The sequence below is a fragment of the Mobula birostris genome, chromosome 21, assembly GCF_030028105.1.
Source record: "Mobula birostris isolate sMobBir1 chromosome 21, sMobBir1.hap1, whole genome shotgun sequence".
Classification (NCBI taxonomy): domain Eukaryota; kingdom Metazoa; phylum Chordata; class Chondrichthyes; order Myliobatiformes; family Myliobatidae; genus Mobula; species Mobula birostris.
Window position 1 is genome coordinate 41,420,944 of NC_092390.1, and position 25,088 is coordinate 41,446,031.

General features: G+C 40.6%; 1 protein-coding gene across 8 annotated transcripts in view; it reads left to right on the forward strand.

Annotated features, from left to right (window-relative positions):
* Positions 1-20,906: 20,906 nt before the first annotated feature.
* The window catches only part of cfap46 (cilia and flagella associated protein 46), a 196,643-nt gene continuing 192,461 nt past the window's right edge, over positions 20,907-25,088 (forward strand). For 6 of the 8 annotated variants that reach the window (XM_072239758.1, XM_072239765.1, XM_072239761.1 and 3 more), the window contains exons 1-2: positions 20,907-21,087; positions 22,633-22,760. In XM_072239758.1, coding sequence (XP_072095859.1) covers positions 21,036-21,087; positions 22,633-22,760 — 180 coding nt within the window. In that variant the 5' untranslated portion in view covers positions 20,907-21,035. The remainder of the gene's footprint in view (positions 21,088-22,632; positions 22,761-25,088) is intronic. The other 2 variants (XM_072239760.1, XM_072239762.1) reach the window with 1 other exon arrangement.

Here is a 25,088-nt window from a genome sequence, read left to right on the forward strand (position 1 = left end):
GCAAGAACAGGAAAACAGATTATTATCTGAATGGTGGCCGATTAGGGAAAGGGGAGGTGCAACAAAACCTGGATGTCATTATACACTAGTTATTGAAAGTGGGCATGCAGGTACAGCGGCGGTGAAAAAGGCAAATGGTATGCTGGCATTCATAGCAAGAGGATTTGAGTACAGGAGCAGGGAAGTACTACTGCAGTTGTACAAGGCTTTGGTGAGACCACACCTGGAGTATTGTGTGCAGTTTTGGTCCCCTAATCTGAGGAAAGACATTCTAGCCATAGAGGGAGTACAAAGAAGGTTCACTAGATTGATTCCTGGGATGGCAGGACTTTCATATGATGAAAGACTGGATTGACTTGGCTTATACTCACTAGAAATTAGAAGATTGAGGGGGGATCTTATTGAAACGTATAAAACCCTAAAGGGATTGGACAGGCTAGATGCAGGAAGATTGTTCCCAATGTTGGGGAAGTCCAGAACGAGGGGTCACAGTTTGAGGATAAAGGGGAAGCCTTTTAGGACCGAGATGAGCAAAACCTTCTTCACACAGAGAGTGGTGAATCTGTGGAATTCTCTGCCACAGGAAACAGTTGAGGCCAGTTCATTGACTATATTTAAGAGGGAGTTAGATATGGCCCTCGTGGCTAAAGGGATCAGGGAGTATGGAGAGAAGGCAGGTACAGGGTTGTGAGTTGGATGATCAGCCATGATCATACTGAATGGCGGTGCAGGCCCGAAGGGCTGAATGGCCTACTCCTGCACCTATTTTCTATGTTTCTATTTTTCTATCCAGTGCTTTTCTTAATTCACTTTCAGTTGGCTGCATTGTAGAGAATGTGAAATGCAAATAGTGAGTGGATCTTCAATGAATTTGTAGTTGTCTCAGCCAATCATAGCCCCACAATGCTGGCCCTCCTGTTTTTTAACCATGTACAAACTCTACGAGGCTTGTTGGTTGTTGCATTTCACTGTCATGAATATCATTCCCACAGGAGTTATCTTTTCTCCAGTATAAGTTCTTAGTTGGATATCTGCAGGCTTCAGTTTAATACCTTTGAAATGCAGTTCAAACTAATTTTATGGAATGGCTCGATTGTGTCTTCCCTTCCAAACAATGCATGCTGTACTGTGTTGTTTTTAACTCAACAGTCTCTGCTGGGCTGCATTTTTTATTCACCGTTCCTCACTGTGTTTTTTTGTTTAGTTCAAACATCTTGTTGGGCTTCAACAAGTCAGTAGCCGTCTCGGTAAATTCAGTTCTATTTGCTCCATTATGGGAAGGATGCTGAGACTTTACAGAAGATACAGAAGAGGTTTACCAGGGCTGTGTGCAGAGCCCATTACTGCACACTCTGCTCACACATGATCAAACATTTAGGTAATCACAGTGTCATGCTCACCGATGACATGTCAGTTGGGGGACTCATCACCATAGCAATGAGACAACCTACAGAGGGGAGGTGGAAAAGCTCAAGGCCTGTTGCCAGGCAATGAACCTCTTCCTTAACGTCAACAAGACAAAGGAGATGGTTATCAACTTCAGCAAAACTCTCACCACTCAGACTTCTCTTCACATCAGCAGTGGAAACTGTGAGCAGTTTTGAACGTTTGGGCATGCACATCTCACACAACCTCTCATGGTCCCAGAACATATTCTCCACAATCACGAAGGCTCACCAAGGCTTCTACTTTCTGAGAAGGCTGAAGAGAGCTGGACTATGCATGTCAATATGGCCTTCTACAGGTTCGCAGTTGAGAGCCCCCTTACATGCTACATCACAGTGTGGTACAGAAACTGCACTGCAGTAGACAGGAGGGCTTTACAATGCACAGTTAAAACCATGCAATGCATCACTGGCTCCAGCCTGCCTGCCATAAAGGACGTGTATATATAGAAAGGCGCTGGGAAAGGGCCAGTAACATTATGAAGGATTCCACCCACCCTGCTCATGGACTGTTTGTTCCACTCCCATCAGGGAGGAGGCTAAGTAGCATCCACACCAGGACCACCAGACTCAAAAACAGCTACTTTCCCCAAGAGGTAAGGCTGATCAACACCTTCACCCACTAAGCCACCCATCCACACACCTCCACAACCACTATTTTATCATTTCCTGTCAGAGTCATCTTATGTAAAGACATTGTGCCTAGTGTCATCTTATGGACACACAATCATAAGGTATCTTAATATATTTATATTTATCGCATTTTTAAAAAGTATTGTGTTCCTTATATAATTGAGTTTATATTTGTGCTGCATTAGATCTGGAATAACAATTATTTCATTCTCCTAGTCTTGTATACTGGAAATAATGTTAAACAATCTTGAATCTTGAAATGGCAGATGGCGTTTAACCCAGCCAAATGTGTCGTGTTGCACTTTGAGAGATCAAACGTAAAGAGACAGTATGCTGTTCACGGCAAGACTCTTAACAGCACTGATGTGCTGAGATATCTTGAAGTTGAAGACCATAACTCCCTGAAAGTGTCCACACAGTTGATAGGATAGTAAAGAAGGCAGATGGCATGATTGCCGTTATTAGTTATGCTATTGAGTTCCAAATCGGAGAAGTATGTTGCAGCTTTATAAAACTCATCTGGACTATTGCATTCAAGTCGAATGGCCACATTATCAGAAGGATATCGAGGCTTTGCAGAATGTTCAGAAGACTTACCCTTTTTCAGATACCTTTGTGACATTAATATTATTTGCCATTTATCAGGTGATACCCAAATATTGTCTAGGTTTTGTCCATTCCTACATACACTACTTCAGTTGGCAAGGAACAATGAATGGAAATGAACATTACCTGACAAACCCATTTCTGGCATGAGGTGGAAGGAAGGTTCACAGACCAAGTAAATGAGGATACTCAGCCCCAAGAAACGTCAGTAATCATGTCCTGTATCTGAGATGATTGATCACAGACAAATATAGACATCTTTCTTTTTGCAAGGTATGACTCCAATCATTGGAGTGTTTTTCCCTGAGGTTACTTGTTGCTCTCTTGGTCAAATGGATGTCAATGACAGTCATACCTATCTCACCTTTGGAATTCAGCAGTTTTTGTATGTTTCAACCGAGGTCATTGACATCTGGGGTGGTTCTGGCAAAACCTAAACTGGATATCGATGAGCAGGCCATTGGTGAGTAAGTGGTACTAATGGAAATGTCAATGATACCTTCCATCAGTTTGCTTATGATTAATGGCAAACAGGATAGATGATGATTAGCTGGATTAGATTAATTCTGTAAAAAGTAAACACTTGGGCAATTTTCCACATTGTTGGGTTAGTGCCAGTGTTGTAAATAAACTGGAGTAGGTTGGCTAGAGGCACTGCTAGTCCTGGACTGTCATTGTTAAGTAATATAGCTGAGATATTGCCTATTTCCGAAGCATTTGGTGTATGCAGTGAAATATAATATTATTTCATAATATTATATGGAATGAGGGAATTGAATTATCTGAATTCTACTTCATATGATCTCAGGAGGAAATCGGACGGATTATCTGTTCGGTACTTCTGGCTGAATATAGCTGCAAGTATTTCAGCCTTGTTTTAATCAAAACTGCTACAACATGTTATCTGTTTATGATGTATATTAATGACCCAGTTGAAACTGCAAATGGGTCTGATTCATACCATTGTTGATGAGCAAAGGGATACTGGGGTCCCTTCTCTGTGGATTGTCACCTTGTCGTGGTGGAGAAGCTTGTGTGGTCCTGTGATCCCGAGAGTGATGTCATCTGGAGCTATACTCCTGGTAGGGTCACCCATGGTGGTAAGGTCGAGAGTGAGGTCCCTGACAAAGAACAATCCAATCAAGACCCCAACGGTGGAACAGGCGGACGAAGTTACTTCGAACTCAACGGCTGTGAAGGTGGTGAAGGCTGAAACAAATCCATCAGCTCCAATCATCGTGGTTTCTATACCATTGGAATCAGTTGGTTGATTTGTGAAGAATCATGTGCTTCTTGGAGTGTAACATCAAGTACAAGTTAAACAAATATACGCACAGGTGTCTTCGCTCTGTGGGCCACTTCTTCAGAACGAAGACCATCATCCTTGACCTCGCGGGATAGCCACAATGATGACGATTGGGGTCCAAGTTTATAGCACCCAGAAAGTGGCTACATAGACTGATAGAGAGGCTAAGAAGGCAGATAGAATTCTTTTTTTTATGAGTTGACGTACTGAGTTTAAAAATCAGGAAGTTATGTTACAGCTTTATAAAAATCTAGTTAGACCATGTCTGGAGTATTGCATACAGTTCTGGTCACCCCATTATAAGAAGTATCTTCAGGCTTTGGAGAGAGTGCAGAAACAGTTTACCAGGAGGCTGCCTAGATTAGAAAGTATGCAGTATAACGAGAAGCTAGACAGTCTTCGGCTGTTTCCTCTGTAACAGCGGAGGCTGAGGGGAGATTTGATAGAGGCTTATAAGATTATGAAAGGCAAAGATCGAGCAGACAGACTGTATCTTTTCTCCAGAGCTGAAATGTCTAATACAAAAGGTCATGCATTTAAGGTGAGAGAGGGTAATTTCAAAGATGCGATGAGCAAGATTTTTTACACAGAGCGGTGGGTGCCTGAAATGTGCTGCATGGGATGGTGGTAGGGACAGATATATTAGGGACTTTTAAGAAACCTTTTGAAGGCACATGAATGTGAGGAAAAAGGAAAGATATGGGCATTATCTTTATCTATTATTAGAGGAGGGAGGAGAAGATGGCGGCGCGACACAATTTGCAGCGGCCACTCCGGAGGTGATGTCTGTTATTTGTCAAGTAGGGTGCCATGCACAATCCTGATCTGATGGAGATGGATGTGAGAGCACAGAGGAACATCTGGTGAAACTTCTGCTTCGCTGCTGCTGCTACTGTATGGTCCAGAATCTCTGGAGGGGAAGGCCCCGAGTCCTCGGCTTTGCTTGTTGCTTGGCAGCTGGGGTGGGGTCGAAGCGCTCGGCAGAGGATGGTGCTCGGAGAAGCTGTGTCGGAGGGGCTGTTCGAAGGCTCGAAGTTTTCGGATAGACTGAGAGTCCGCTGCGGTCGGGTGCTTCCAATGGTGCTGCATCAGCAAGTTTGCGGCGCTTGAAGGTTCATGGCAGGGACAGTTTCTCCCTTCTGCTGCCTGCGTGAGATGATGAGGCTATCGGGACTTTGAGACTTTTGTTTTACTGTGCCCATGGTCTATTCTTTATCAAATTATGGTATTGCTTTGCACTGTTGTAACTATATGTTATAATTATGTGGTTTTGTCAGTTTTAGTCTTGGTTTGTCCTGTGTTTTCTTGTGATATCATTCTGGAGGAACGTTGTATCATTTTTTAATGCATGCATTTCTAAATGACAATAAACGAGGACTGAGTGTCCTCATAATCTAATTATGTAGGCAGAAGGGAATAGTTTAGTTGACCATTTTGGTTACTAATTTACATGGTTTGGTGCTGATTTGTTCTGTCTTCTATGTTCTATTTTTTATATGCCAAAAGTGATATTAAGAATTCCTGTGGCCACTCTGCATTAAAATATAACAATTTCACAAAAATGAGAACTATTTACATATTACACTTCACTAAAACATCTGACGATTCACTTCATCATATTATAGGCCCTTGTATTAATCTACCTCTTTATCATGGAAAACATGATGTTGGTACAAAATCAGAGACTCCATCTGGAATTTGTTAAGGAATTGTGTATAAAATGGAATTTTTTTTTTGAAATTTTTAGTATGAAATAAAACTCGCTTGCTTTGGCGAGCCTGTTCATTTTTGAATGTTTGTTAGCCTAGTAATTTTACCACTGTAATATGTCAACATCAGGTATAATGTTTAAAAAAACTTAACTGAAGATTATTCATATCACAATTATATGTTCACAGAATGATAGTTGCTTCTTTTTTCAAGAAGGGATTGAATTCCTTTCACTTTGGCATTGTAATGCCTCAAAAATCTGGTAGGTTCTGGCTGGGATATTATTACCTGAAATGATCTAGAGGTTGAAAATTTCAGGGTGACTGTGACCTTCGCTGCTAGTTGGAGTTTTTCCAAGCCAAGAGTGACAGTGACCTTGACATCCATTAGCACATATATAAACCCGTATTTCAAGTCTCAAAAGGTCATTGATTTCAATGAGGAAAATGTTTGCAATATGAATTGGCCCTTCAACAACAATCAGGCTGTTTTGTGTGGAAGCAAGATTTTCAGTCAGCAACTGGCACTGTGTCGCTGTGCTTGGGGTTAAACATATTTTTATTGCACATCAGCTGTATAAAGGAATTTCAAGGTCAGGTCCTCCAAAAACATCATAATCTTACAAAAAATATTTTTAAAAATAAATGTGTTTAGAATTACAAAATAGAAATTCATTATTTGCCCAAATTTACCTTCCTTTACATGCAACATGGAACAGTACAACACAGAAGCAGGCCCTTCGGCCCACAGTGTTGTGTGGAATCAATTAAATTAGCCATCAAATGGCCATCTAATCACTTCTGCCTACACAATGTCCATATCTTTTTTATTTTCCTCACGTTCACGTGCCTATTTAAATATCTCTTAAAAGTCCCTAATGTTCCTGCCTCTACCACCAGCCTAGGGAGCAGGTTCCAGGCACCCACCACTCCCTGTAAAAAAAACTTGCCCTTCACATCTCCTTTGAAATTACCCATCTCACCTTAAATGCATGACCTCTTGTATTAGACATTTCAACCCAGAGAAAAAGATACTGTCTGGCTATTTGATCGATGTATCTCATTGTGACACTCACCAGTCTATAGTTTCCAGGATTATTCCTGGTTCCCTTCTTGAAAAATGGAACAACATTAGCTACTCACCAGACATCTGGGAACTTGCTCGTGGCTAGAGAGAACATGAAGATACAGTATTGGTCAAGACCCCAGCAATCTCTTCCTTGCCTCTCTCAATAACCTGGGGTATATTCCATCAGTCCCTGGGGATTTATCCACCTTAATGTTCTTTAAGAGACCCAACACTACCTCCTCCTTTATCTTGAAATACCTTCTAGCAAATCAATATGCTCAATACTGATTTCTCTATCCTCCATTCTTCTCCTTGCAAAATATTGATGTAAACTTCTCATTAAGCCCTTCTTCATGTTGGACTATCTATATATTGATTTAAGAAACTCTACTGGATGCACCTAACAAGTTTTGCCCCAACTAAACTTCTTCCACAAAAAAGGTCCCACTTTATATTAGGCAAGTTGAAGTCCCCCATGATGACAACCTTATTGTTTTTACACATTTCCTTAATTTGTCTGCATATCAGTTCCTCAATGTCCCAGTGGGATCTGTAGTACAATCCCATCAGTGTGGTTGCACCTTTCTTATCTTAGCGGTCTGCCCATTTTGGACTCAATGGATAAGCCCTCCATTATGTGCAAATGTGATATTGTCACTGATCAGTAGTGCAACTCCCCCCATCTCTTTTACAGCTCTCTCTACCTTTTCTAAATCATTGAAACCCTAGGACGTTAAGCATCCATTCCCGTCTCTTTCTCAATAAAGTCTCTGTAATGGCCACAACATCATATTTCCATATACTATGGAAATAGTATATTTGTAATAGAAATCTATGTTCATCATCTTTACCCATAATACTCCTAGCATTAAAATACAGACATTTCAAACTATTCATCCCATCGTATCTATTACTTTGCTCCTGCCAGTTTTTACTATCCCTGACATCTATCTTCCTCTACATCCCTACACTTTCTGACCTGGTGCTGTTTTCCATTCCCTTGCCAAAGTAGTTTAAATCCTCCTGAATAGTACTAGCAAACCTTTCTGTCAGGATATTGGTTCCCCTCTAGTTTAGGTGCAATTCATCCCTCTTGTACAAATCAACTCTGAAACCCTGACTGCTGCACCAGTTCGTCAGCCACTCATCGTCTGTTCTATTACCCTACTCTTTCCCTGACCTCCAGAGATTACTACCTTGGAGGCCCTATGCTTCAGCCACTTTCCTAACTCCATGTACTTACTGTGCAGGACCTCTTTCCCCTTTCAACCTAGATCATTAGTGCCAATATGTACCACCCTGTGCACGCTCCCTGAGAATCTTCTGCATCTACTCTGAGGCATCCTGGACCCTAGCCCCGGAGAGGCAACACATCGTTCTAGTGTCTCTTTTGTGGCCACAGGATCTCCTGTCCATCCCTCTGTCACTCCGTCTGATTTTACTGTGCCCTGCTGAGCTTCAGAGCTGCCAACAGTGTCACTGGCCTGGCTGTTGCTGCTGTGCCTTGATATCCAAAGGGGTATACTTGTTTCTGAGGGGAATGGCCACAAGGCAGCCCTGCACTGACTGCTTACTCCCCTTACTTCTCCTGGTGGTCACCCATCTACTATCAGAAGCTGTACTCTTACTTCTCCATATGTCATCTTGTCATGATTTCAGACATCCCACCTCTCCCGGAAGTTCCAGGAGTCTCCCACATATTGATAGCGGCTCCCCGATGCCCGCAAATTATATACAATATCCCAGAAATCGATTTTTTTGAGAGAGTGAGAGAGAGAGCAAGAGTGAGAGAGAGAGCAAGAGCAAGAGAGAGAGCAAGAGCGAGCGAGAGTGTGCACGCAGGAGAGAGAGCGCCATGGCAGGGTGTTCCAAAAAAGGAAAACATAAAACGAACTTCACCCCAGACTACACTAAAGTGTACCCCTGCCTAATGGGGGTCAAAAATAATGATGGTGTTGCTCACTGTTGCGAACAGTGACTTTTCTATTGCCCATGGTGGGTTAAGACTGTAAAAGACATGTTGAGGTGAGATTAACAGGTGTCATTTGTTCATTAGCATAGCTAACATTATTTAAACTAGCTGGCTACCTGCTATGGAGCTACTCTATTGCAGATATACCACCTCTCCCGGAAGTTCCGGGAGTCTCCCGCAAATTGATGGTGCTACCTTCCTGAAATGAGTTTTTGCAGGGTGGGATGTCTGTGATTTCATCTTACACTAGCTACATAAGACCATAAGACATAGGACCAGAATTAGGCTATTTGGTTCATTGCGTCTGCTCCACATTCCATCATGGCTGGTTTATTATCCTTCTCAACTCATTCTCTTACCTTCTCCCTGTAACCTTTGACAGCCTTGCTCATCAAGAACCTATAAAACTCCATTTTAAATATACCCAATGACTAGGCCTTTACAGACATTGGTGGCAATTAATTCCACAGATTCACCACCCTCTGACTAAAGAAATTCCTGCTCTGCTCTGTTTTAAGGGAATGCCCTTGTATTCTGGTCCTAGACACCCCCATCATCTCCATAGCAACTCTATCTAAGCCTTTCAACTTTCAGTAGATTTCAAAGAGATTCCCCCTCATTCTTCTAAACTCCAGCGAGTACAGGCCCAGAACGATCAAATGTTCCTCGCATATTAACTTCTACATTCCTGGAATAATTCTCATAAACCTCTCCAATACCAACATCCTTATTTAGATAATGGGCCCAAAGCTGCTCACAATCCACCAAGTGTGGTCCGACCAATGAGCTATAAACCCTCAGTATTATATCACTGCTTTTATATTCTAGTCCTCTCAAAATGAATGCTAACATTGCTATTTGCCTTTCTTACCACTGACTCAGCCTGTAAATTGAGCATATGCCATTCTAATAATTATTTTTCTATTGACTTTGAATTTATTTTCATCATGAAACTTCATGTATAAACATTAATGACTACTTGACATGAAGACTGCAGTTATGTTTAAGATATTTGATCGACCATAGTTACATTTAAGTGTGCTGAATATTACTTTGTTAATGACTTAGTTTCTTCCAAAGAAATAAATATCCAACTCTTTTTTATTAAAAGGAGGCACATTGGCATAGCTGTTTGTTGGAATAAGTGGGGATAACTTTATAACTGATCAAGATTTATGATTGGAATACATGCTTATAACTTTCATGAGGCAGAATGTCTTGTTTACATATGCTCCAGTTGATAGTAATCTTTTATGCTTGAATCCATTCTGGTACCTTTCGCCTGGAATAGGACAGTCTTTTATGTTTTCCCATCTCCAAGCCTTTCATACTGAGATTCTTTTATAATCACAACTACCCCTTCAGGTTGAATGACACTTTTACTTTCTCACAAGAAGATCAGCATCTCTGATCCTGTGGCATTTCTCAGACTGAAAGTAATTTTTATCTTATATTATGAATTGCTGTTGAATCCACAACCTTCTGCCACAGAAGAAGAGTGCCACTTAAGCATTTATTCTAAAATTTTTTTGGTAACATTGAAAATAATTCACTGCTGACACAAAAATCAAAAATCATTACATTCATTCATATTTACATTGAAGATATGATGAAAATACCTTTACCTCATGAATACAATGGTTTCACAAGAGTTCCATTAACAGATGGTGGAAAATAAAGTTATTCTCTTATAGCCCCATGGATTAAAAGGATTTTATAAAAAAATCAGATTGCTGATATGAGTTTATGACAAGAGATATAATGCATACTGACATGATGAAAGCATACAAGACAGAGCTAAGAGGTTAAAAGGTCATTGTCATCTTTGGAAATTTGTCGCTCTGAAATGCTGAAGAACATGCATTATTTGGGAATGTACTCAGATCAAGATACAAACCTTCATACTTACACTGATTAGTTAGACTAAGCTCTGGTTTTAGAAATGCTGATTATAACACACATGCCTAGAAATGCTATTACCAGCCTAATGGGTACACTTCACTCATGCTCCACACCGATCCCAAACGGCAAACTCTGTTGAGTCTGATGCCAACGACCTCAGGTGCAAAAGTCAGTGTAGGTTATTGACTTACCAGCGGGGTGTCCCAGTGTGTTTAGTCCATGCTATTTCCCAAGAGCACAATGATAGGTGCTCTGAGATCAATATTGTCAATATAGTTTAAATTCCCTTTAGTATGATGAAAAGAGAGTTGCTTAGAGATTGATGTTGCCTCATGGCTCATGATTGTTTTACATGGAAAATTACTTCAAAACACTAAAGTTACAAGTGAATGTGCCTGGTCAGAGTTCAAAGTTCAAGGTCAAAGTAAATTTATTCGAAGTACATATGTGTCATTGTATATAACCCTGAAATTCACTTTCTTGTGGGCATTCACAGTAAATACAAACAGAAAAAGAAAAATAATAATATTACTTATAAATAAGCAATAAATATCGATAACATGTGGTGAAGAGTCCTTGAAAGTGAGCTTAAGGTTTTTGGGAACAGTTCAGTGTTGGCATGAATGAAGTTATGCCCTCTGGCTCAAGAGCCTGATGGTTGACAGGTAGTAACTGTTCATGAACCTGGTGGTGTGTGTCCTGGAACCTCTGTACTTTCTTCCTAGTGGTAGCAGCGAGAAGGAAGCGTGGTCTGGACGATGAGGGTCCTTGATGATGGATGTTGCTTTCCTGCTACAGCTCCCCATGTAGCTGTGCTCAATGGTGGGGAGGGCATGATGGACTGGGCTGTATCCATTACTTTTTGTAGGCTTTTCCATCAAGGGCACTGGTGTTTCCATACCAAGCTGTCATGCAGCCAGTCAGTATACACTTCATCGTGCATCTATAGAAGTTCTCAAGGTTTTACATGACATACCAAATCTTTGCAAAAAGAAGGAGCTGCCAGGCCTTCTTTGTAATGGCAGTTACATGCTGGACCCAGGACAGTTGCTCTGAAATTATAACATTGAAAAATTCGAAGTTACTGACTTTCTCCAACTCTAATCCCCTGATGAGGACTGGCTCATAGAGCTCCAGTTTCATCCTCCTAAGTCAATAATTAGCTCTTTGCTCTTGCTGACATTGAGTAAGAGGTTGTTGTTTTGGCACCACTCAGCCAGATTTTCAATCTCCCTCCCGTGATGTATATGTTAATTTGTCATCACTTTTGATTTGGTTAAATTTTTGTCATAACCAGGAAATATTTGTTATAACATTTCACTCCAAAAGAAAAAAAAACTGATTTACACTCAATAAATGGCATCATGCAATTGAATTTCTGAACAATTGTGTGCTAACTTCACCAGAAGTTTCAACAGCCAAACCATGCTATTGTTTTAAAAAGAATCAGGTGCTTGTGATAAATTGAAATGGCAAACTTTTCACCAGATGAAGAATCTAGTATGGAGTTTAACTTTTGTATCAAAAAGCCAGCACCACATTTGATCATCTGAATGAATTTTGAAGTTGCTTAGGTGTGGTGGTGAGACATGGACAAAGTATGATATTTGGGAAGGGTAAACTCTTTCTACTCTTCTGCCATTGTGGTATGCTAAATATATCATGGAAACTTGGAGTTATAAACACCAAAATACTTGAGGAACATAAAGCTTCCTTCAGATATGGAAAAAATCTGTGGTATGGAGAACTTGTAAAATTATTAGCTTTCCAAGTTTTAAGATCAAATAATGTTTGACAGGAGGATTCAGATGATACATATGGCTTCCTAGCTGGCTTTGCTGTGCCTGGAGGTCACTGGATCAAAAGGGAGATGGCTGTGAGAAACTAAGTACCTAAAGGAAAACCCTTAAGAATGAATACAGTGTGAGTTTTGTTTCTCGTGTCATGACTAAGTAGCTTTTTGCATTCATTCTTATACCATATAATTTTAAAATGAGGAACACTTATCAATTAATGGGGAGTAAATTTGGGTTTTAGTAGAAAAATATGATAAAAACAAAATTCTCCTGTATTATTTTTAGTTTGGAGGTTTTCCACTGATAGACTAGAAGGCAGAGGTCCAACAGCACATAATATCGATTGATCATTTTTATTACTGAATTCATATTAAGAGGTTTGAAGAATAAAGATCAAGCTTGCTGATGTATTGGTCTACGCAGACCATCAATTATCATTATAGCTCTATTCTGAATGCCATAACAGCTATTACCACTAACAGTGCAGTCACCTCTAAAAAATGATGCATGCTAAGAAGAAGCCTTTTTAATCTAACTTACCATTATAACTACAAGGAAACGACTTGGAAAAAAAAAACCCTTTATATCTCTTTACCATACTACTGCGACTTTGCTGAATTTGCAAGGTTACCAATTAATTGGGTTAATAGACTTTTAACAAACTAATAGATTTCAATTACTGGCATAGCTAAATACATCTAAAGTCTGATTTGAACTAAGTGATAAACTGTAGATTTAAAGTGATCCATGGTTCCCACATTAAAAGTTCCCGGTTTCATATTCAAAACAAATAACAGTGCTGCTTCATAAGTAACCACCAGAAGGAGTCTAGGAACAATTTTTACCTAATTTATTTACTTCCGATATTCCTTCTTTTTTATAGCAGGAGGAAAAAACAGAGCACATAAAAAGATTGTCAAAACTGTGGAGATATGAATTAAATACAGAAAATACTGGAAACACACAGCATGTCAGGCAGCATATGTGGCAAGAAAAGCCGTGACATTTCAGGTCCAGAGTTTCCCCTACAGATGAGGCTTGATCTGCTGACTGTTGTCAACTTGAATTTTATTTGAATTATATTATTAGTTGGATTTATTGCAAGAAATGCAAGCAAAACAAATGCAATAAAAGAATGTTAAATTTTGTGAACATGCAATTCTTCTCACTTTCTCCCTTCTCTATATTGTCTCTGTAGGGAACTATAGAATATCTGAGATGAGTCTGGCCTGATGATATATTGTCAGATTTGGCTTGCATATTTCAGCCTACAATCAGGACTTCCAGGTGGTAAAAGACAATCTCAAGTTCACTTTACTCCACGATAGACCACTTTACTTGATTTCCTTGTTTCTTGCGTCCTAACCTTAAAAATAAATGCAAGTTATTTCTTTTGAATCTTTGGCATTGAGGTTATCAAGAAATGATTGATGCTCAGCTAGCCATGGGAGACCACAACGGCAGGCATTTGCACAGATGTCTGATTCTGTCTGATGCTTTTCAGTTTTAACACCATCAGTTTCCTGAGAGACCTATATTTATCATTACAATCAGCAAATTTCAAGGACTTATCACTGGACTCCATCTACTCTATTGGAGTATTTTCCCTTTGGGCATCTTTACGTTGCTTTGTTCTGTATCGCAGTGAGTTGAAGTTTTTGTTTGATTCTAGCTTTTGCTTCAAAAATGCTTGACATTAGCAACATTAATACAGCTTTGCCCACGTTTGTCAAAAATTTTTATATTTTTTCACCATTTTGTATTTAATTAGCGTTCTTTTGGTGTTTACATTTTGTTTCTTTGCAATAATTAGTGGAACTATTCAGAATCATGTATTTGAATACTGGGTATTTAACAATTGTTCCATTCTACTTTAAACTTGCAACAATTAAACTTTCAATTATCAATGTGACACTTTTGCTGCCTGCACAACTTGTTGTTTTCACAAAACATGAGGACAAAATATGAGGGCCCATTGCACTTGTTGTATATTGTGCTCTTTGCTATCAAATCACACAATGTTCATGCCTACTGCAAGTATGCATAGTAGGTGATAGTGTACAACTCTGATCTGATGCTCTTACTGCTGTGGAGTTCATAGTGAAACATAGTTGCACAAAGTCATTCACAGATCCTGCAGCAGAATGGATTCTGCACAAGTGCTATTAGATGCAGTTTATTTGATGAATATTTACTCCTGGCCTTTGCTACAATTCTAAAAGAGTTTCAAGCATCCTCAGCATCTTTGTTAATTATGTTAAATTAATTAAGTTTGCAGGGAATGTTGTGCAAATTGTTGAATTAATTTCTCTTGGTTCGATCCTCTTGCATAATCTTCTTGCTCCTCATTAGGGATGCATTGGTAGTCCTTTTTTCTTAGAGTATGGCTGGAACACAAGGAGTGGGGCTTGAACAAAGGCAGGAGAATAAAGAAGGCAGTTCTCAATGAAACATTATTATTAATCAGGGTCTTTCTAGAGAAATTCACCTACCTTAAGCTCAATAAAGGACTTTCTTCAGAGGTGGCAGGATTCCACTTAAGATGTCCACACTTAAATCAACCATCTGTTCCAGTATTGTCTACGGGAGGTCAATAACTCATGAAGTTTGATTAAATTGAATGGGGAAAATTTAACCCAATATCAGGTTACATGCACCCATTTTTCAAGAGCTTTACAAACTAGCCACATGGGCTGTGTTTCCCTATTTTTTTTTTTTGTCTTTTATTTCTATCCAAGTTCTGGCTTATATTCAGATCTTATGACTTCCTTATATACTGTACAAGGATTAGTGGCTGCTTGAAACAAGCATTAATAGATAGCAAAATGTCTTCCTTTTGCTTATCATCAAGTTGTTTTGACTCCAACCTGGAATTAAGAGCTTGCAAAATTTAAAGGAATATTTGAAAATCTTAAGAAATTCATCTCTGACACTAAAAGCTAATTTTGGCAATATAATATTATTAAATGGTAGAGAATTTGACCAGTTTATTCAGCAGAATTTAGGGGAAAGGGGGAAGGAGAGTAGTTCTAGAATATATAACTCTTCCTCTTGTTCAGCAAATTTCACATATCCCTCCTTCATCATCTCACTTTCCAGTCATACCATCTTGGAAGATTTTGGACATAGATCACAAGACTGTTCTTTGCCTCTGCTCTTTATAAACTCCCTTTGAATAAACGTACCAGCAGTAGCTGACAGTAATCAATTGTTTGAGGTACTGCATGATGCTGAATCCAAACAAGAAACAGTCCATCCTGACGCATTTCAAATCATAGTCGGGGACTTCAACCATGCTTGTTTGAAAAACAACCCTGGCCAGTTACCATTAGCATATAACATGCAGCACAAGAGGGCAGCACATCAGACCATTGTTATATGGAGATATGGAATGCCTACTGTTCCATGCCCAGATTGCCTTTCGGTAAATCTAATCACTTGGCTGTCCTTCTCCAAGCTGTATACAGGCAGAGGCTAAAGAGCAAAGCTCCAGAGATTAGGACAACAAAGAGGTGGTTGTGGTGGAGGCAGAGGAGTGGCCCTGGGATGGCATTAAGTTGGTGGACTGGCCCATGTTCAAGGACTCATCTGTGGATTGGAGTTAATACACCATGGTTCTCCTGGACTTCATTAAAACAATTGTAGACAAGTGTGTCCTTACAAAATCATTCAGTCTTCCCCAACCAGAATCCTTGGATGAACCATAAGACCTGCAATCTGCTGAGGGCCAGATTGGAGGCATTTAAGTCTAGGGACCAAGAATGTTTCAGGAGTTCCAGGTATAATCTCCAGAAAGCCACCTTATGGTCAAGGTGGCAAATCAGGACTAAACCTGAATCAGCAAAGGATACTCGACAGTTGTGGCAGTGCTTCAGTGCTATCACATCTTATAAAGTAAAATCAAGTGACAGGACTTCACTTCTAGATGAGATTATGATTGATTCTATTATTGATTTGACTGTGAACACATTGAGGACCCACCTCAAACTCCCTCAGACCCAATAATTCTGTGGTTTCAGTTTGCATGCAGCCTTCAGGATGGTAAACTGATGAAAAGAAATGAAAAGAAACCAGCCCAGATGAAGTACCCAGCCAAGTACTAAAGACCTGTGCTGATCAACTGGCTGGAGGCTTCAGCAGTCCGAGGTATCCACTTGCTTCAAGCAGACATCACTTATACTGGTGCTTAAGAATATCATGGTAACCTGCCAAAATGACTATTGTCCAATGGCACTTGCATCCACAGTGATGAAGTGTTTTAAGAGGCTGGTGCTGAAGCATATTAATTCCCGCCTGAGAATCACCTTGGATCCACTCCATTTTGTCTACCAGAGCAATAGGTCCACAGCAGATGTCATCTCCTTGGCTCTTCACTCAATCCTGGAACAGCGGAGAGCAAAGATGCATACATCAGGATGCTCCTTATCGACTACAGCTCAGCATTCAATGCTATCATCCCCTCAAAACTAACAAATAAGCTTTAAGACCTTGGCCTCAATACCTCTTTGTGCAATTGGATCCTCAATTTCTTCACTTGCAGACCCAAGTCAGTTTGGATTGGCAAGAACAAATCTTCCACAATCTCCATGAGCATAGGTGCACCACAAGCTGTGTGCTTAGTCCCCTGCCCTACTTGCTTTTTTTATAGGCATCCGTTAGTCTCATGAGACCATGGATTTGTGCCTTGAAAGGTTTCCAGGACGCAGGCCTGGGCAAAGTTGTATGGAAGACCAGCAGTTGCCCATGCTGCAAGTCTCCCCTCTCCATGCCACCGATGTTCTCCAAGGGAAGGGCATTAGAACCCATACAGCTTGGCACCGGTGTTGTTACAGAGCAATGTGTGGTTAAGTGCCTTGCTCAAGGACACACACACTGCCTCAGCCAAGGCTCGAACTTGCGACCTTCAAATCACTAGATGAACGCCTTAACCACTTGGCCACGCGCCAGCCTTACACTTGCTTTACACTTATGACTGTGCGGCTAAGCACAGGTCCAATGCCATATGCAAGATTTCTGACAACCCCACTGTCGTAGGCCAAATCAAATATGGTGACGAATCAGAATATTGGCGGGAGATTGTCAGAGTGGTGCCATAACAACAACCTCTTACTCATTGTTAGCTGATTATTGACACCAGGAGGAAGAAACCGGAGGTCTATAAGCCAGTCCTCATTGATCAGAAGTGAAGAGGGTCAGCAACTTTAAATTTGTCAGTGTTACCATTTTGGAGGACCTGTCACGGGCCCAGTACGTAAGTGCAATTATGAAGGAAGCACGGCAGTGCCTCTACTTCCTCAGGAGTTTGTGATGATTCAGCATGACATCTAAAACTTTGACAAGCTTCTAGAGATGTGTTGTGGAGAGTATATTTACTGGCTGCATCACATCCTGGTATGGAAACGCCAATTCTCTTGAATGGAAAATCCTACAAAATATAGTGGATACTGTGCAGCTCATTACGGGTAAAGCCCTCCCCACCGTTCAGCACGTCTACTTGAAATGCTGTTGCAGGAAAGCGACATCCATCATCAGGGAACCCGAGTGTCTGGGATATACACTCCTCTCACTGCTGCCATTAGCACGAGGGTGGAAGAGCCTCAGGGCTCACAGCACCAGGTTCAGGAACATTTATTACTCCACAACCACCAGGCTCTTGAAACAAAGAGGAAAACTTCACTCAACTTCAATTGACCCGTCTTTGAAAAGTTTTCACAAACTATGGGCTCACTTTCAAGGACTTTTAATCTCATGTTCTCAATATTTATTACTTATATATATATGATATATTATTATTTCTTTGATTTTGTATTTGCAGAGTTTGTGTCTTTTGCACACTGGTTGAATGCCCAGGTTGGTGCAGTCTTTCACTGATTCTGCTATGGTTATTATTTTATTATGAATTTACTGTGTATGCTTGCAAGAAAATGAATCTCTAGGTTGTATATGGTGACGTATATGCACTTGGATAATAAATTTACTTTGAACTTTGTTGTAACTAAATTCACTAACCCTGCTTGCTCTAATACAGTGCCTGAATTCACTAGACTGAATCCCATTTGCTGCATTTGTGCCCATCTAACTAGTCTACGATTATCTTAATACAGCCCAGAATTTGACACCTCACTATCAATTATACTGCAAATTTGATATCATTGGCAAATTTCTTAACTGGAGACTCTGCAATTAATACAGTCCATTTGGACGCACCAGAAAATCAAAAGCTCTACTATCTGGCCTTGTAAAACCAATTTGCTATTTTCTCCATTGAGCCTCGTTTGAATTCAACTCATCACTCTCGCTTGGATTCCTATGGGTTTTATTTTCTTTCAATATGTCTTATGATTTTCCAATCCGATGCTAACAGCTCTGCTTTTACAGCAAAGTCTTTCGAAATTAGGAGGCAAATTGTGGCCGGGGCATATCATCGGTGGTAATACCCTACTTTTTCCTCTCACTTAAGCAAACACACACACATGAGCACACACACACACACACACAAAACCTCTTACCCTATTTTCTGACGCATATGTCTATTCCTCACCAAATATTTCCCCAATTTCTCTGTTCTCCCTTTCTCACCACTTCTCATGATCCTCTCTTCTCATTCTCACTATCCATCCCTCTTACTTTCTCTTTCATTTCCCAGCTTCATGCACTCTATTGCTCTTACTCTTTTTCATTACCACAATCTATCTCATTTTCTGAACTATCTCCCATCCTCCCCTGGTCCATCTGACTCCCTGCTTCTCAACTGAATGCCGAAGTTCTCAATGTCTTAATTAAGAATCCCAGACTTCGCAGGATAAATGAATGAAAACAACTCCCAACATTGAGCCAGCTGGAAAATGGAGAGTCCTCCCTGACATCAGAACAGTCTTGAGACTAAGAAGATTAATTGATAGTTCAGATATTTAAATTAATCAAGATTAGTAAGATTATCAGTTGAGTCCCACGATACTTCAGAACTCCACTAGTATGATCTTCACCTTTTTTAGATACTCCTGCTAATCTTCAGTGAACACAAATTGGCTCTCAATGCACTCTTGAAATTCTGATTGGTTACTTAACTTACTGCCTAGTCTAAGAAAAAATAATCCTGTGTTAATAACTAATTTTGAGTACATAAAGGAATTGTCACACTACAGCCAATAACGATCCTTACATCCAAATACAAAGAAAATCATTTCCTAAAGGCAAAACCATTTATTAATCAGGCACTAAAAAAATCTAATTGCCCTTGACGAACCTATGCTACATTAAATATTGATTTAAGTGGACTCTCAAGGTTTTTTTCTCATTTGACTATACTGAAGTTAAGATGTCAAATGTGTAAGATCTATCAAGTTCAGATTTATTGACATTCAACCATACAGCTAAATGAAATGTCATTCCTGTGGGATGAAGTTGTAAAACACAGTATATATAGACACACACAGCAAGTATAGCTACAATGCAGCACATATAGTTACAATAAAGCACAGTACAGCCACAAAATAAATTAACACAAGTCCCAGAGTGGCATGGCCTGTACATTGATGATGCATGGGATGTTGTCCTGGAGCCCGGTTTCTGTAAGCGGTATGCAGCGGTCTCTCATCCCGTGCTGGGTCAGTTCTGGATGAAGGTAATCCAGTTTGTTATCGAGGGAGCAGCACTGAAGCACAACATTGATGGGAGAGACGGCCTGCATGGGTTAGCCTTTTAACCCAGCACAGATTCCAGAGTGCCCTCTCACACCATTTCCAGTGCCTTCTCCCTGGGTGGCTGTAACAGGTGAAGCCACTGTATGAGGGCCTGTGCAATAACACAAGGCTACAGGGCTCTGATGTCAGTTTCACTAATAAATTGTTTTTGCAGCATTTTGTATTATTAATATACAACAAGGTCTTGCGCTCCTAAGAAAAAAATCCTTTCCGTTTTCCAACTTCACCATTAGTTCACAAAGTTTGCTGAATTCCTCCAGTTGTGCAAGTGAGAAGGAATGTTTCTTGTCAACCAATGTTATTTGACCTTCCTTTTGTAGTTATAATTCTTGCTCTTTAGTTTTTGTTTCATTTTCCATAAACAGTAGACTTTTATTCTTTATTGAGCAAACATCTTTTTGTCAGTTTAAAGCATTGTAGTTTGAACAGTAGGTTCCGTTTCTGGGATACCAACAGGGCGCATTGTCTGGGCAAATGAGGCAGCAGAAACAGCAAAAGAGGCGCTGTTGCCTGTGAACAAGAAACTGCGGACTGTAAGTCTCTGTTACTAGGATACTGACAAGAGAAAGCCGTTGCTTGGATACGGGAACAGCAGGACCAGCTGTTGCTGGGATACTGACATTAGGACGCCGTTGCCTGGATACAGGGGGCGGAGTTACTGTGACTAGACGTAGAGGCGAGGAATGTGGACAAGCCCCGTTGCTCGGAGACCGGGAAGGGAAAGTCCGTCCTGTTGCCCGGTTACCGGCGCTAGGCCGCGCTCCGATCGTGCAGCACTGCGGCCCGAGATCGGAGATGTTCGCCTCGGGCTCTGTTGGGTTGTAGTGCCCTTGATTCAGTTCAATTCGGAGGTCGCAGACTCGGGGCGGCGGATTCCCCACAGTCGGTTGCAGGATGGAAATGAACATCAGGCACCTGTTGGCAGAAGCGGCGGTCTGCGGCAGCGGTATTTAGCCTCAGTCCTGGACGTGGCCGGGCTGGAAACCCTGCTCCACCGGCTCTACACTCGGGCCGTGCTGTAGCAGCAGTTCTTTTCTGTGTTTGTGCGTCTTGCCGAAACCTTCTAAAACACTCTCCAAAGGTGTAGGGCCAGTATTGGCAGGCTGCTCTGTTGGACTCAGTGGCGCTAAATATATAGGAACAGCAGCTTTCTCGCAGTGTAGCTGGGTTACTCTGACATTTTGTGTTTTTTTAACCAAATGCAACCGCAACTATCCTAGGAGCCTGTCAGGCTGAATTTTGTCTCAGCAGCTAGGAATTTAACATAATTTAAAGTTATTCTGCTTTGAGACTCACAATACGACGCTGCCTCCTGGCGGCAGTTTCATGATCTGTTCATTGGCTGTATATGGAGTCAATAGTTTAATTTGTGGGGAAAAAAAATCTATATAACAGCACTCTTAATAGAACGTTACATTTTGCGATTGTGAACTACTGGGTTAACCTCTAGAACTTCGTCCTTTTACACAAGTTTTTGAGTGTTTTCTTGGCAGAATATAAAAGTTGTTTTGTTTAACACACATGTTTGGATACTCACAAATGCTAATTACATAAACAATAAATATCACTTGCAACAGCTGGAGGAACTCAGCAGACCAGGAAGCATCGATGGGAAAAAAAAGTACAGTCGACATTTTGGACTGAAGGAGGGTTTCTAGCATCTGCAGATTTTCTCTTGTTTGTGAATAAATATCACTAAAATGTTTGAATAGTTACGTAGCTCCGTTATGCAATTGGATAGTCAAATTGCATAACATTTAAATACATTACCAAAATAAAGTGCTGCATGTTAATTGATAAGATTTACAATATAGCTAAAAACTTTTATTTTATTGAGATACATCTGAAATAGGATTTTCCAGCACTTGGAGCCACGCCGCCCAGCATCCCTGATTTAATCCTAGCCTAACCCTGAGACAATTTACAATGACCGATTAACCTACCACCCTGTATGTCTTTGGAGACCCTGGAGGAAACCCATGTGGTTACGGGAGAATGTACAAAACCCTTAAAACAGTGGAAGGAATTGAACCCCGTCATTGGTGCTGTAAGGCGTTGTGCTAACCACTCTGCTACCGACTAGACAGGAGGTAGTGAAGAACAATTGTTTCCCTTGCAGGGGATACATTTGACTATCTCGTGGCATTGATTTCAGTTTGATAACACCCATTTGCATGGTGTCCATGAATTTGGTACTGTGCATAGTAAGACCCAAATAGGGGAAAGGAGCTATGATTACTAGTAGTTTAACTTTTATGATAATTTCTATTTTCTGCTTTTTAACAGTGCTATCATTTGTTTATTTAGTATTTTCAGTTGTACTTTTGATGGTAGCGTCATGAATTCTTCAAGTGCTCGGCTAGTCATATTGCTTAATTTTAGACAAATACATAATTTTACAAAAGAAAATCTAGAACTTCATTACAGACAAGATGAATTAAAGTATGTTCCTTTTATAATTAATAGACTTATTTTCTTCTCTATTTTTCAGATTTAAGTACGTTGATGAAAGCTTACAACTTAATAAAAGTCGCCGCTGCAGAGAGAACTCCATTGGCTAGAATGGAGATTCTTAACCCAGATTTATATGTGCAGTGTGCCGAACTGGCTTTGCAGGTGGTAAAATACATTTGTACAATATACTACAAGTTTTACAATACTACTGTTCAAATCTTTGATTCAGTTCCAGATTAACATGCTTCAAGTGTTAGTCAATAATGATACTTAATAGAAAATCAAATCACATTTCCTGTAATAAATTTGAACTTTATAAATTATACTACTAACCTCATAGTTAATTATAACTATCAAACTATTAGAATTTTATGAGATGGAAATTAAGTGTGCTACTTCTGCATGCCTCTGGTTGAAGCACATAATAGAGAGAGATGCAAGTTCTGTAAGTAGAACTGTAGAAAGAAGAACCATAGAACCAGTCGACGGTTTGGGCCGACGAAGGGTTTCGGCCTGAAACATCGACTGTACCTCTTCCTATAGATGCTGCCTGGCCTGCTGTGTTCTACCAGCATTTTGTGTGTGTTGCTTGATTTCCAGCATCTGCAGATTTTCTCGTGTTTGGGCCCTTTAGAATTCAGGAGGAGCTAAGACAACCGATGCTTCAAATGCAGCTTCTTTTTCAGAACTAAGCAGTGGCTGTGGCTTCTTTACCTCAGATCTAGAATTTTGTTCATTTTGAACCATTTGGAGAAACTTCTAGCATTTTCAGTTTTCATTTTAGATCAATTATTTCTCTTATTCATCTCTTTTTTTTAAATTAATAATCACCTTTCCCAATATTTCAATCATTTCACACACAATTCTGGAGGAACTCAGCAGGTCAGGCAGCATCTATGGAAAAGAGTAAACAGTCAATGTTTCGGGCCGAGAACCTTCATCAAGATTGGAGAATAAAAGATGAGTCAGGGGAAGAATGTGAGGGAAGAGGAGGAAGAAACACAAGGTGATAAGTGAAACTGGGGGGAAGGGGGGAGGTAAAGAGCTGGGAAGTTGATTGGTGAAAGAGATTCAGGACTAGAGAAGAGGGAATCTGATAGAAGAGGACAGAGGGCCATGGAAGAAAGAAAAGAGGGAGGAGCACCAGAGGGAGGTGCTGAGCTTGTAAGGAGATAAGGTGAGAGAGGGAAATGAGAATGGGGAATGGTGAAGGGGGAGGCATTGCCAGAAGTTCGAGAAATCAATTTTCATGCCATCAGGTTGGAGGCTTCCCAGACAGAATATAAGGTGTTGTTCCATCAACCTGAGTGTGGCCTCATCGTGACAGTAGAGGAGGCAATGGTTTCGAGTCATGGCCACACTCAGGTTGGATGAGCAACACCTTGTATTCTGTCTGGGTAGTCTCCAATCTGATTTCTCAAATTTCCAGTAATGCTGAAGGACATTGAGGAAGGACATTCTTGCTATTGAGGGAGTGCAGCGTAGGTTCACGAGGTTAATTCCCGGGATGACGGGACTGTCATATGTTGAAAGATTGGAGCGACTGGACTTGTATACACTGGAATTTAGAAGGATGAGAGGGGATCTGATTGAAACATATAAGATTATTAAGAGATTGGACACGCTAGAGGCAGGAAACATGTTCCCGATGTTGGGGGTGTCCAGAACCAGAGGCCACAGTTCAAGAATAAGGGGTAGACCATTTAGAATGGAGTTGAGGAAAAACTTTTTCACACAGAGGGTTGTGGTTCTGTGGAATGCTCTGCCTCAAAAGGCAGTGGAGTCCAATTCTCTGGATTCTTTCAAGAAAGAGTTAGATAGAGTTCTTAAAGATAGCAGAGTGAAGGGATATGGGGAGAAGGCAAGAAAAGGGTACTGATTGTGGATGATCAGCCATGATCACAGTGAATGGTGCTGGCTCGAAGGGCTGAATGGCCTACTCCTGCACCTATTGTCTATTGTTTATTGCTGACCCTACTCCCCTGTTTCCTTCACTGTACCCCATTCTCCATTCCCATTCCCCTCTCTCACCTTATCTCCTTACCTGCTGATCATCTCCCTCTGATACTTCTCCCGCATTTCTTTCTTCCATCGCTTTTTGTCCTCTCCTATCAGATTCCTCCTTTAGCTCTGAATCTCTTTCACCAATCAACTTCCCAGCTCTTTACTTCACCCCTCCCTCCCTCCCGGTTTCACCTATCACCTTGTGTTTCTTCCTCCCCTCTCCCCACCTTCTTATTCTAACTCCTCATCTTTTTTTTCTCCAGTCCTGAAGAAGAATCTTGAACTGAAACGTTGACAGTTTACTCTTTTCCATAGTTGCTGCCTGGCCTTCTGAGTTCCTGCAGTATTTTGTGCGCGTTGCTTAGATTTCCAGCATCTGCAGATTTTCTCTTGTTTGTGATTTCAATCATTTGATTGGTACATGTTCTTCCCTAATTCATTAAATTATATTTATCATCATTTTAGAAGGCTTTCAAATTCTATCTGTTG